Source organism: Aspergillus affinis (assembly GCF_023601865.1).
Source record: "Aspergillus affinis strain CMG 70 chromosome Unknown NODE_62_length_193083_cov_87_906428, whole genome shotgun sequence".
Classification (NCBI taxonomy): domain Eukaryota; kingdom Fungi; phylum Ascomycota; class Eurotiomycetes; order Eurotiales; family Aspergillaceae; genus Aspergillus; species Aspergillus affinis.
Window position 1 is genome coordinate 38,313 of NW_026515843.1, and position 12,530 is coordinate 50,842.

At 49.6% G+C, this 12,530-nt stretch overlaps 5 protein-coding genes across 5 annotated transcripts; 4 read left to right on the top strand and 1 right to left on the bottom strand.

Moving 5' to 3' along the window:
- Window positions 1-589: 589 nt before the first annotated feature.
- Window positions 590-3,370, top strand: KD926_009022 (uncharacterized protein; the record flags this gene model as incomplete). Its single annotated transcript, XM_053101616.1, has 3 exons — window positions 590-979; window positions 1,066-2,841; window positions 2,891-3,370. 3 exons carry the CDS (start codon window positions 590-592, stop codon window positions 3,368-3,370), a joined length of 2,646 nt encoding a protein of 881 aa, XP_052954785.1.
- A 463-nt stretch (window positions 3,371-3,833) lies between these two features.
- Window positions 3,834-4,421, top strand: KD926_009023 (mRNA splicing protein SMD1; the record flags this gene model as incomplete). Its single annotated transcript, XM_053101617.1, has 3 exons — window positions 3,834-3,847; window positions 3,945-3,994; window positions 4,120-4,421. 3 exons carry the CDS (start codon window positions 3,834-3,836, stop codon window positions 4,419-4,421), a joined length of 366 nt encoding a protein of 121 aa, XP_052954786.1.
- An 814-nt stretch (window positions 4,422-5,235) lies between these two features.
- On the bottom strand, window positions 5,236-6,096 carry KD926_009024 (S-adenosylmethionine-dependent methyltransferase; the record flags this gene model as incomplete). Its single annotated transcript, XM_053101618.1, has 1 exon — window positions 5,236-6,096. The coding sequence occupies one exon, from the start codon at window positions 6,094-6,096 to the stop codon at window positions 5,236-5,238; it is 861 nt and encodes a 286-aa protein (XP_052954787.1).
- A 328-nt stretch (window positions 6,097-6,424) lies between these two features.
- On the top strand, window positions 6,425-7,051 carry KD926_009025 (succinate dehydrogenase assembly factor 3; the record flags this gene model as incomplete). The annotated part of the gene is made up of 3 exons (XM_053101619.1): window positions 6,425-6,643; window positions 6,786-6,885; window positions 6,981-7,051. The coding sequence occupies 3 exons, from the start codon at window positions 6,425-6,427 to the stop codon at window positions 7,049-7,051; spliced, it is 390 nt and encodes a 129-aa protein (XP_052954788.1).
- A 1,750-nt stretch (window positions 7,052-8,801) lies between these two features.
- KD926_009026 (NADPH cytochrome P450) lies at window positions 8,802-10,754 on the top strand (the record flags this gene model as incomplete). The annotated part of the gene is made up of 5 exons (XM_053101620.1): window positions 8,802-8,880; window positions 8,964-9,011; window positions 9,067-9,346; window positions 9,410-9,935; window positions 10,041-10,754. The coding sequence occupies 5 exons, from the start codon at window positions 8,802-8,804 to the stop codon at window positions 10,752-10,754; spliced, it is 1,647 nt and encodes a 548-aa protein (XP_052954789.1).
- Window positions 10,755-12,530: the final 1,776 nt, after the last annotated feature.

The following is a 12,530-nucleotide window of genomic DNA, read 5'->3' on the forward strand; positions in this document are numbered from 1 at the left end:
TTTAGTTGTATCTAATTTTGCTTGATTGTCATCTTCATTATGTTCGTCAATATTCTATTGACGGCACGTGTAGTCCGGGGACGATCTGCCTCAGGCGACGCGGCCATTAACGGGCCACTAGTGGCGGCCTGAGTGCCTGAGGACATCCAGGCATAAGTAGCGGCCATTTCGCCAAGGCAGGCCAGCAGCTCTCTTGCCCCATGTCGCTCCTCGTCTCGATTCCTCTACTTCGGAGTCTTCCAGCCCAAGTCGAGGAGTGACTGAGGCCTGACCAGACTCGACTTTGGCCTATTTATTTATACCTGAACTCTTCGGACTTTGTTTGTGGTTGATCATCTGCTGTTGTTTTCTTTTTCCCTGTACCACACTCGTTTTCTGCCTGCGTTGTCCACGCCAGCCCTCCACTGCTCCTCTTGCTCCATCTACCCCGGATCCGATCCGTCAATTCCGCTTTATCATCAACAATCTATCACTACCTAATCACTCAACCTAAATCCCTCCATGCTGCCCGCCTTGCCTTCTCGACGCATTGTTTGACACAACTGGTGATGTTCTGCCCTTAAATCCATACCAGGGAAATCATCGCGCAATGTCCGCCGTCAACAATATGGCCGAGTCCAGCAGCCTTTATTCCGATTATCGGTTCAGCCCCGACATAGGCGCATCATCCGACGAGGAAGATTTCGTCTCCAGCGCCAGCACGACTTCAGCTGCGTCCGACGATAGATTGACGGAGAAACGGCCATTGCAGCGGGACTCCGTCACGGTGTCGAACAAAGATGAATCGGATAGCCTTCAACCATCGCCGACTTGCTCTGTTGTTGGCCCTGAGGCAGCCGATAATAGCTTTGATACCACATCTCTGGCGATCGGAACGGCGAATATTAGTCTTGCGACGGATGAGAAACCGGTGGAGGCAAAAAAGCCTCTACTTTTGTTGGACTTGCCCATGGATATCTTGCAGGAAATCGTGAAAGAGGTAAGTGGTGACGCTGTCTCATCCCTCTACCTTGATACCCTCTCCTTGCATGATACTAATCTCGTACCGTTCTGGTCATCTTGCAGGTAACACATACCAATGATTTGACGTCGCTGGCTCTGACGTGCTCCACCCTTCATGCTCTGGCGATTCCTCAAATGTACTCCCGGTTCGACATTGTCTGGCCAGATACCTTGTCGTCTTCCGATCATCCTGCGGGCGTTGACGCCCTCTCCTACGGTTTAGCGACATTGGTCATGGGAGATGACATCTTCCATGAGCTTCCTCCTACGCATCGGCCCACCGGCTACTGCACACACTGTGGCTGCAACACTCCTCACGACCAAACCCTTACGCAAGGAGAAACGGGTCCGATGCGGAGGATACGGCGAGGGAATTACTATGCACAATATACACGGAAGTTCTCGGTTGGAAATGGACCGCTGATCTGGGTCCAAGAATACTCTGTGACCAAGGAAACAGGCAAAATGCTGGGAACATTAGTTGCCTTGGCCATTGCTCGCATGGTCAATTTGGAGACGTTCGTCTGGGACATGCCTACGGGAGTTTTGAGGGATGTGTGGATTGCACTCTCATCGCTAGCCCATCGACCCGGACACGAATGCCGCCTGGAGCGCGTCTGGGTCCGATGGCACGATAACTCCGAGAGCCCAATACGCTCTGCTCCGACTGCGTCGTCTTTCGCACTTCCAGATACGCAGAACGATTTTACCCCCCTCCCAGCCGGGTCGCCGTTGCTGCATAAATACGGACATGTGGAATACCCGTCTTTGTCTATAGTGCCGCCATTGAAGAGCCTAAGCATTCTCGATATAGATGAGTCGACGTATATTGAAGAAGCAGCTATACTCATCCGGCGTTCGTGGGATCGGTTGAAGGAGTTGCGTGTCGGCATTTCCTCAAAGGTCTGCCAGGCCGACTGGTTAAAACCGCTCGGGGGCTGGTCCTCCCGAGATACAACTAACACGGCCATGACTGGGTGGCCGAAGGCTGGGGGCGTGTTAGGGGCACTACTGGGCCAAACTGATGGCTCGTGCTCTCGTGGGGTGGCTGGTGAAAGCACCAAGAAAATGCCCGATACCGAAACAGGTGGAAGTGTTCCCGGTAGTACGAACCCTCAACCTGAGGCGCCTCCTCCCGCAGAATCACCAGAATCCCCACCGGACCAGTCGTCTGCAGTGTCGGAACCAAGAGCCAAGGAGCCGTCAAAACCCTCCAGCACCGTCTTCAAACTATCTCCTGGCTCGCTTAATTCGGACGTTGAATCCAACCGTAACCCACTCAAGTTGGAGACTTTGGAATTAGAACGCGTGTCTCTGTCTATTCCAGTGATACTGCAAAGTCTTGATTGGACTCGGATCACGGCTCTGACGATACTGCGCTGCGAAGGCCATGAGAAGTTGTGGAGATCCCTGCGTCGCCAGTTTCCCCCGTCATGCCCTCCTCGCTCTTCTCCGAGAGCTGGAAAGAGGGAGGGTGGGCAATCGGAGTACTCTTTGAGAATCAAACACATTCATACGGACGCCGTGTCTCCGTATCTGCTGCTGTTCATCAAGGACACCTTGGCTCCTAACACACTTGAAACTCTCTTCTTGCACGAAGCCCCCATGTATGACTCGATCGTCCAGATTGATGCCATTTACCGAAATGTGATCCGCAACCATCGAATGAGTCTGAGAAAGATCCTCATTGATAGCACGGAGCGGTCCGCAATTGGCGTTGAGATCGCCACTAGCCGCTGGCGTAAATGGATGTTCACGCGCGACATGATTTCTTTTGTCACCTGTGGATGCATGCCTCGACTGCGTGAGCTGTCGATGACCGTACATTCCAAGGACTGGGTAAGAATTCTACTCTGTGTTTCCACACGAGGTTACTAACCTGGACTAGCACTATTTCTTACAAAGACTGCCCAATGTTCCGCACCTTCGGGCCTTGCACATTCCTCATATCGCGCACCCCGTGCACCGGGATTCCAAGGAGCTTGCACTGCAAATACTGGACATTGTCACCATCCGCCCGGATGTTGGGATCAGCTACGTAGGGATGCAGAACAAATGCTACGAGATCCTTGAGGGGAAACGAGGGGATAAGGCTGATTTTGACGAAGCGGATGACAGCCATAGCGAGGGTCTCGGAGACGGCGAGCCCTGGTCGGCCAGTGACACGGATGACGACGAAGTCGACGACGATGCCGGAGCTGCCAGTACGGTGGATACAACGTCGGTGCTGTCGTCGGACCACGCATCATCGGATGGAGATGAATCCGATCTCGAGGGCAGCCGATCGCGCGTCACGTTTCGGCTGCGCGAGATCTTGTTTTACGATGACAAAATCGCCATTTTTAAGGCGCGACATGGAGTTTTATGATTTGAAGCCGGCACCGGCGGGGTTTAGCGATCTGTTTTTCTGTTTTATTGTTTCGAGATACCACTGATGATGAGTCGAGATAGAATCCTGGTAGTCCTGGATATTTTTGTTGTAGCATGATTAACGATCTAACATATCACTATGTCTTGTAAGGATTATTCCTTGAAAATTGCCAGTAATCATTCAAATCCCGTCTATATTCGAAGACCATCCTCGTAATGGATATACCCGGTGCTGTGAAGACGGCGGTTAGATCAGTTCGGTCACGTGCCGTAGCTCCTCAGCCTCTGTTGAGCCGCGATCAACCACCCGCGAAGACACCTGCCTGTGCGACACTTAAGAACCACCACCACCACCACCAATTCAGCCTGCCCATTTCTGGACCACGAGTGCGACCTGCACAGATTGAACTTTTCTCCATCTACTTGCTGTCAGCACCAGCTCCGGTGCACCCGTATCCACCATGAAGCTCGTCCGGTACGCACCCTCGAGTCGCGGAATTTGCAATGCACAGCTCCAGCGAGCTATGACAGAACTCCCCAATCATGCAGCAACCGACTAACCTTTGATTTAGATTTTTGATGAAGTGCGCCAATGAGACGGTGACCATCGAGTTGAAGAATGGTCAGTACAGTACCTCCATACCCTCAGAACCCTCCAACTCTCGCAACCCCGAAGTCACCTACCTACCTACCTACCTTCTAGCAATCCCCCAATCCATTCACCACTCAATCTAACATCCACCTTAGGTACAATCCTCCACGGCACCATCACCTCTGTCTCACCTCAAATGAACACCTCTCTACGCACCGTCAAAATGACCCCGAAAGGCCGCGACCCCATCTCCTTAGACACCATCAACATCCGCGGCTCTACGATTCGCTACTTCATCCTCCCCGACAGCCTGCCGCTGGACACCCTGCTGGTAGACGACCAGCCCAAGCCGAAGAACAAGGCGCGCAAGGAGGCCGACAGGGGTGCCCGTGGTGGCCGCGGTGGTCCTCGTGGTAGAGGTCGGGGCCGTGGACGTGGGCGCGGTCGTGGATTCTAGATAATGGGGAAAAGTTTCTCTGATAGATTCGGGCTTGGGAGTTTGTTCTTTTTTTTTCACTTTAATTTCCTTTTTGTTTTTCGATGACATTCATTGTCTGGACTTGACTCTGTTGTTTTTTTCTGAGATGGGATGATATGGGTGATATCTGAGGTTTCCATTCTTCATTTTGTTTGTCCGAACCGAACCGAACTACCGACTACATACTTCATTTGTGGCGGAGAAGAAGAAAGAAAATACTCGATGACTTGGGCTTGTTGTCGATTCGTGACCTCAGTGTTTTTCGCTCTGGCGTGAGATTCGGGCGAAGAAAGGAAAGAATCCATGACCAGGCAGGGTTGGACGTGTCGAATCTCATGAAGCTGTGGTCTGCTCTCGACGTTTACTCGACTATGACCTATACTCCTTGCTTCGGTTTCAGCACATCACGACTCGGATATCGGACTGTCTACGGTGGAATCCAGAACCCTACAACAGCCTCACCTCACCCTATCATGGATCGGGCAGGCTGGATGATATCCTGTATGAAAGAAATTAATCTCGACATGTGGACATGACCCATGTCGCGTGTACAACGCAATGAGACTTGAACTTGAATAAGGAAAAGAAAGATACTCCTCCCATACTCCCATATACCATATGCCCAACATGTAGAGTTCTATACCTAGTCTATATCATATCTATATTCCTTCATCACTCATAAATCATCCCTCATCATCAAACATTACCTCCCCCATGCCCAACCCCTTCCTCTCCCAACACCACACACACAAAACCCAACCCAAATCCATATCCGATATCTTTAATATCCAAATCACTCCCTCCAAATCCTCAAAATAACCAATTTCTCCCACCCCGCCTGCACCCCACTATTCCCAACAAACTCCGCCCTCCACCTCCCTCCCCACGCTCTAATCCTCTCCCTAACCTCCCCTGGCCGATTCTGTTTACAAAGCAACACATACGCCACGCCGCGCACTGGCTCCAACACGTCCGGAATCTGCTCAATCAATCGATCCGTGGTCTCCATCCCATCTTTTCCCCCTGCGTACGTCAACGACAAGAAATAGGATTCGCGATCGAAGAGCTCCGAGCGGGATAGTTTCTCTTCGGTGGCACGGTCTTGTTCGTTGGCGGTGGGGATCCGGGGGAGGTCTTCTGTGGGGACGTAGGGCGGGTTGAAGAGGATGATGTCGATGCTAGAGGGACGGATGGAGGAGAGGAGGTCGGAGGTGATGGAGGAGGTGTAGATTGTTTTTGTTTTGGATCCTGATCCTGATCCTGAGTCTGAGTCTGAGGTCGGGTTGGGAATGGGATCGGTCTGGCGCTCTTGGGTCGCTTTCTGGACTGTTTCTTTCGTGGCGAGACAGGCGTTGCGGTTCACGTCTATTCCGAGGGTGAGGATGTCGCGACGGCCGAGGATCTCGTAGGAGTTGCCTGCGACGAAGCCGAGGACGACGCCGGAGCCGGAGCCGACTTCGATGATGAGGGGGGAAGGGGAGGATGTCGAGGGGCTAATGGAGGGGTCGGAGGAACTGGTGGGGGCGTTGAATCGTTCTTTGAGCCATGTTGATTCAGACGTCGATGAGAGCGTGTCCAGAAAGAGATAGGAGTCTTCGGAGGGTTCGTAGATGGTGTCGAAGGAGACATGCGATGTGCAGGGCGTGGGGAGCATCTTTACTGAGGATAGGTGGGAGTAATTGATTATAGATCAGGCAGCGGGCAGATAGCGACTCGGTATTTCTCTTATGTTATGACGTCGACTGTAATAAATGCATACAGGCTATGCAATGCGCGCAACTGGGATTCAAGTGTCTTGTCTTCGATTTGGATGAAAAAGCGGGATGATCATCTCCAAATCCTTCCCTACTGGAATAGATTCCCCTCACCGCCCTCATCCGGCACACCCACTTCCTACAGTTCCAACTGACATCTCCAATCTCCACCTCCACTCCCCATCCTCAATCCAATCCAATCCCAGTCCCATACTTCCAGACAGCAAAATGCGCCCCGCCCTTCGCCTCCTCATGGCCACGCCGTCCACAATGGGCTCCAAATCGAGTCTCAGCGAATCGCTCGCCCTGCTTCCGCCACTGCAACTCTACCGGCGCATTCTCCGGGTGCACCGCAGGAAACTCGAGCCCGAGATGCGTTTGCTGGGGGATGGGTACGTGAAGAGCGAATTTAGGGCGCATAAGGATGTGGAGAATCCGTTGCACATTGTATGTCTTTACCGCCCTCCTCGTGTCTTTTGATTTGGTCCGCGGTCCGCGGGGAGCGTGTCTATGGGTTAGATGTGTAATATTGGGCTATCGTTGGTTCAGACAAAGAACACAGAGGAAATGCTAATGGCAAACAAACTAGATCGGCTTCCTGACGGAATGGCAATTATACGCGCAAAAGCTCGAAGGGGATACCTGGGTGGGAGATAAACTGGACAAGGCGAAATTGGATAAGATGAGCGGTACGTCTCTTTGGTTGACTTTTGAAGCTGGGATTCTGGACAAGAAGATACTCTAGTGGGTGTGGTTGGTGGATGGTAGATGCTGACCTTAACAGATCAACAACTCGGGCAGCTGTATGAGCTGATGCAAGCGATTCGGAGTCGGGATGGCGAGGAGAATGAATAGATGCATATTGGGTAGGATTGGATGTGGTTCGATGAGTCGAGGATATTGGTTCTCTACCTTATCGGATCTCCCGGTGGATGAGATGGGTATCTATCTACACTGTACAGAGGATGCAGTCACCGGCGAACTGGCGAATAGCCACCAGATGAGTGATAACCGGGAAACCAGAAACCCGTGTAAATAGTATATAACGAGTTTGTATTATAGATCTACCTGCAATGCACGTGTACAATAATATAAATCATGCATTATATGTCCGAATTGCATACACTTCAGGCTATGCGTATGCAACAAGGTATAGATCTAGAAACTACTCTGGGAATCCGACATATAAAAAGCGGAATATCTCCAAGATCAGCACTTCAACCGTTCCTCTGTCCCAGCAAGCTTCCAAGTACATCAAACCCATCTACTATACCAGGTCCAGAAGATAAGAAAGAAATCAATTCTCGAGCCATTGACATGGCCACTATCCCCAATTCCTGATCCTCCGAACCTACGGAACCGTTAAATGGACCGCGCCCTACGACATGTACTGAAGGAAAGCAGGGAACCAGTTTTTACTTCGAAGATTGCAATAGTGGAGATCGAACACCCCTCATCCTCGTAGATTGGTACCGGTTTGACTGCTTCTAAGATCACGTGCTATCGCACCAAAACGCCATGAGACATGGGGCTACAGGGATCCTACTCAGTTTCATTGGCTGGTAGTACGAGCTGAATGTGGTGACTCTGCAGTGCCCAGGCTGGAACGGCGCTAATGGAAGATTGAGGGGTCTAGACGTCGATCAACATAGTAGCTTACGCAGAATACAAGTCTATCTACAGAGTATGTAGACTCGGGAAAAACAATATCTACAGCAAGTTCCTTGAACGGAGGCTAGAAATCACTCTTCTCCACATGCCTGATGGGTTTTACCACCAAGGTTCCATTTGTAAACGACTGGGAATATTGAGGCTGCTACTCGTGGAGGGGAAGTCTAGACGGTATATCTAGAGCTGGGCAGTCAGTGCTTGATGCCAGGCGAGTGGAAAGGACCGGAACTCCTTCCTTATCCGTATAATCTCCCTTCTCCCAAGCCAATCTATGCAGAAATTTGTGGATACTCTCCCAATAGTCTTGGTGTTTTTCGTATTTGAAGTAAGTCCTTCCTGTATCTACATAGTGAGTATGACCCCTCCGGGTTGACATACCAACATCTTCCGCTACGAGAGTTCTAGACCACTCAAGAAAGGGTCTTCAAGAGTCTGGGGATATAAACATTCCTCCAAAAATAGTATAAAGCTATGCTAGTGCTGGACTCAGCCTCATCATGATTAGAGAGGTCTGTCAAGGACGTGAATCCATGGGCTGATATAGATCCATTTCGGGGTTCAGGTCTGCCAAGCCTGCCTTTACCTACCTAGTGGAGCTCCAACGCCGAAAATCCGAGATCCGAGCCCTATTTACTGCCGGCCATGGAAGCCTTGAATTTGGGGGACAGGATCGCCCAACCTTAATTTAGGTTTGGCAAAAGGGATCCAAACAGTCTGGGGTTACCAGCCCTAATTTCGTGCACGTGACATTTCGAAGACAATGAGAAGGCCCCAATGCGGGATCCTATTGTTCCTCGGGAGTGGAAGTAAACGTTCGCACAAATTTGGAATCTGAGAAAAATTGCAATCATCATGTTACACTGTATTGCAGATTCCTTGTGGTTTGAACGCGTCCGATCAGTTCTCCAAACTTGCCATTTGAACACTTGCCAATATGGAAGATCACAAGCAGATGAATGGACATGTGAATGAGACGCCAAATGAGCGCCTGGAGCCTATTCCCTGTCCGAGAGGTTAGTTGTACGACCTTCAACGGTTTCAAGCTGCTAACATGCTACCGTAGTCTTACCCTTGGTCTGAAATATTTTCGATTTAGACCTGTCCAATGGTATTCAGGCAGTCTTGGAAATGGCGAAGAGATATGGTGAGACCATATTCCTTTATGGAGATGTAATATTTTCCTAATAAAATCATCATAGGCCCCATCTTTAGGATAACCGTTGCCGGCCAAACGGAGATTTTCGCTGCTAGTCGAGAAATGGTGGACGAGTTCTGCGATGAATCCCGATTCCAGAAAATGGTCATGGGTGGAGTGGAACGACTGCGCGTCGTTGTAAAGGATGGGTTGTTCACAGCTCACAATCACAAAGAAGGTTGGGCCATTGCACACCATATCATCCGGCCCGCTTTAGGCACAATGAAAATACGGGAGATGTTTGGCAATATGCAAGATATTACGACGCAATTCTGCTTGAAACTGTAAGCCACGACTCCCGAAGTGACCATGTTGCAGATGAACGCTGACCCGGAATTGCATATAAGTGCTCGCATGGGGCCTACAAGCCCGATTGACATAACGGAAGAATTTACAAAATTGACCATGGACACCCTTGCACTGTGTACAGCGAGCTTTCGGTTCAACAGCTTTTACCGCGGCAGCGAAGAGCATCCCTTCGTACAGGCGATCAATGAGGTTCTTCACGAGGCTGACCTTCAATCGTGCTTTCCTGAATTCATTAATGCTCTCCGCATCTTCGCGGCCAGACAATTGGAACGAAACATGGATTTCATGAGACAAGTGAGTCAGGATATCATACAAGACCGAAGGAACTCATCTGCGGACGCGGACGACCTGCTTCATGCATTATTGAGTGGACGTGATTCAGTGACGGGAAAGGGGTTGACCGAAGATCAGATAATCAACAACCTGATCACTTTTCTAGTGGCAGGCCATGAAACTACGGCCGGCTTGATATCATTCGCTGTTTACTTCTTGCTCGCCAATCCGGAGTGCCTCAAAAAGGCGCGACAGGAGGTCGACGACGTCATTGGAACTGACGAAGTCAAGGTAGAACATATTGCAAAGCTTCCCTACTTGGAAGCCGTGCTGAAAGAAACACTTCGGTTGATGCCCACAGCGCCCGGGTTTAGTGTTGCTCTATTCTCACCCTAGATCGTTGGGGGAAAGTATTTGATTGAACCTGGGGAGTCGGTAATCATTCTTTCGGTAGCATCTCATCGTGATACGTCTGTGTTCGGTGATGATGTTGATGAGTTCAAACCCGAGAGGATGCTTGAAGAGAATTTCAATAAGCTCCCACCCAATTCGTGGAAGGCATTTGGCAATAGTAAACGAGGATGCATTGGTAGAGCATTCGCTTGGCAAGAAGCGCATCTCATATCCATGCTGCTCCACCATTTCGACATAGAATTCGACGATCCTTGTTATAAGCTTAAGACATTGACTATAAAACCAGAAGGACTTTTAATTCGTGCCAAACTTCGGGAAGATAGAGAATACACGGGATTGGCTATACAAGCTGCGTCGAAAAAGAGCGGTTTGATGGCAAATCCAGGCCCTGCTGATGAATCTATCGGCGAGCCGCTTACGATACTATACGGTTCCAACAGTGGGTCGTGCAAATCGCTGGCCTACCGATTGGCTTCCAATGCTATCTCCTATGGATATAACCGACAACGGATCCTTACCCTCGATGAGGCAGTTGGCCAGCTGCCGACAGATCAGCCTGTCATCATCATAACCACGAGCTATAATGGCGAACCGACTGATGACGGAAAAAAATTTGTTTCGTGGTTAAGAACAACCCGACACTATTCCGCAGAGAAGGTAGAACAGAAGCGCCAAGAGCTAAAAGAGAAGACGTGATTCTAGAAATTAATCGGGCACTTGCAAATGCAGGCTTCGCAAGCTTTATACGAGTAGTAGATACGGGTTATACCAATACAGGGGCAATCAGTATCCTACTAGAAAAAGGATCTACTGGATCAATACTGCTAAGCTATCGAGATCTACTAGTAACAGCAGTACGTCAAGCCGATCCAACAGTAGTCTCAATGGAACTTCCGGAGCAATGGTATCGGTTGAAAATCTATAGAGTCCCGGTCAAACGATATCTGAGCTGCGGGCTCAGCCTAGCCCGAGAAAAGATTGAACTGGGAACTGTCTTTCAGCTGAAACGAGATCCTACATAGCTAAAGAGCCCTAAGGAGCTTAAAGACCAAAGAGATTCGACAATAGTGATCACTGTAGGATCCCTAGAAGAAGCTCGCAAGCTTCTTACCAACGGAATCTGTTTTGGTGGAACCCGATACCGAGCAGAGCAATACTGGGAGATAAGACCAGATACGGTCTGTCTCTGATGCTGTAATCTAGGTTATCGAAGCTTTAGAGCCTGCAAAGATCGAAGACCATGTTGTTTTATATGTGCGGGCTCTCACGAGGGAGTAGAACATATATGCAAGATAGTAAACTGTACAGTAAGGCCAGGAACTGTCTGCCAGCATACACCAGCGAAATGCGGAAATTGTCGGGGCCCGCATATGGCCACTACAGAAAACTGTCCAGTAAAACGAGCAGCCAGGAAACAGGAAAGAGCGAGAAGAGCTCAAAGAGACAATCTAAAACAATATTACGTTCAAGCCAGCTAAAGCCCACAGAGGCCGGCTGTTGCGGAAGCTAACAAAAATCAATAGTTTAGGCAAACAAGAGGCAGCTCAGTACCGGCTAGCCCGCGAACTCCGACGGGAAGAGAAATCCAGTTGATACAAACCCCAATAGCCAGCCGCAGGAATGATATAGACATAGAAGAGTATAGAACCTCCCAGGGGCCTATTACGGAACCGAATAACTTTTAATGCTAGCAATACAGTACAACTGCCGCAAGACATACGCGGTCACAATTGCGGCACTAGAAGCAGGGCTAAAGCTAGGGGTGAGCCTAGCATACCTACAGGAACCCTATATTGATACAGACTTTCGATACGGGGCATATCAAATGTACTGGCCAGAGGCTGGTAAACGCAAGAAGCAGAAAGTGACAATTGCTGTTCGCCAGGATCTTTTTAATAAGCTGGTAATAGAGGCCCGCACGGACCTAATAAACTATCCTTACCTGATGGCCCTAGATATCTGGGAGCTAAATAGGGCCAAAAAGATCCGAAGAACCCGGATAGTTAACTGCTATGATAACTGGATTGGCAAGAACTACTGCTGGCAAGGGATCAGCGAGCGTCGAAAAAAAGCGATAGAGAATATCCAGTGAAATCAAGTTTTAGAAGGAAGATATCTATTACTGGGAGACTTTAATGAGCATAGCTCTCTATAGAATCCTTAGGCAAGAGCTCGAGTGAACGCAGAAAATCTGAAAAAGCTCATTGAAGACTATAGTCTCTATATCAATAATAAGACAGGGATCGTAACAAGACCGAAAATAACCCTAGGCATTTCTATTATTGATCTAAGTCTCACTACCCAGACCATAGGATTACTGCCAATGTGGATAGTAGGTCGAGAACACCCTACAGGATCTGATCATGAACTAATAGTTATGGAATGGGTACTCCTGGAAAGAGAGTCTATCGATACCTCAGCGGAAATCACAGGCTAGCAGATCCAGACTCTACAGGCAGATCCAGAGGCCTT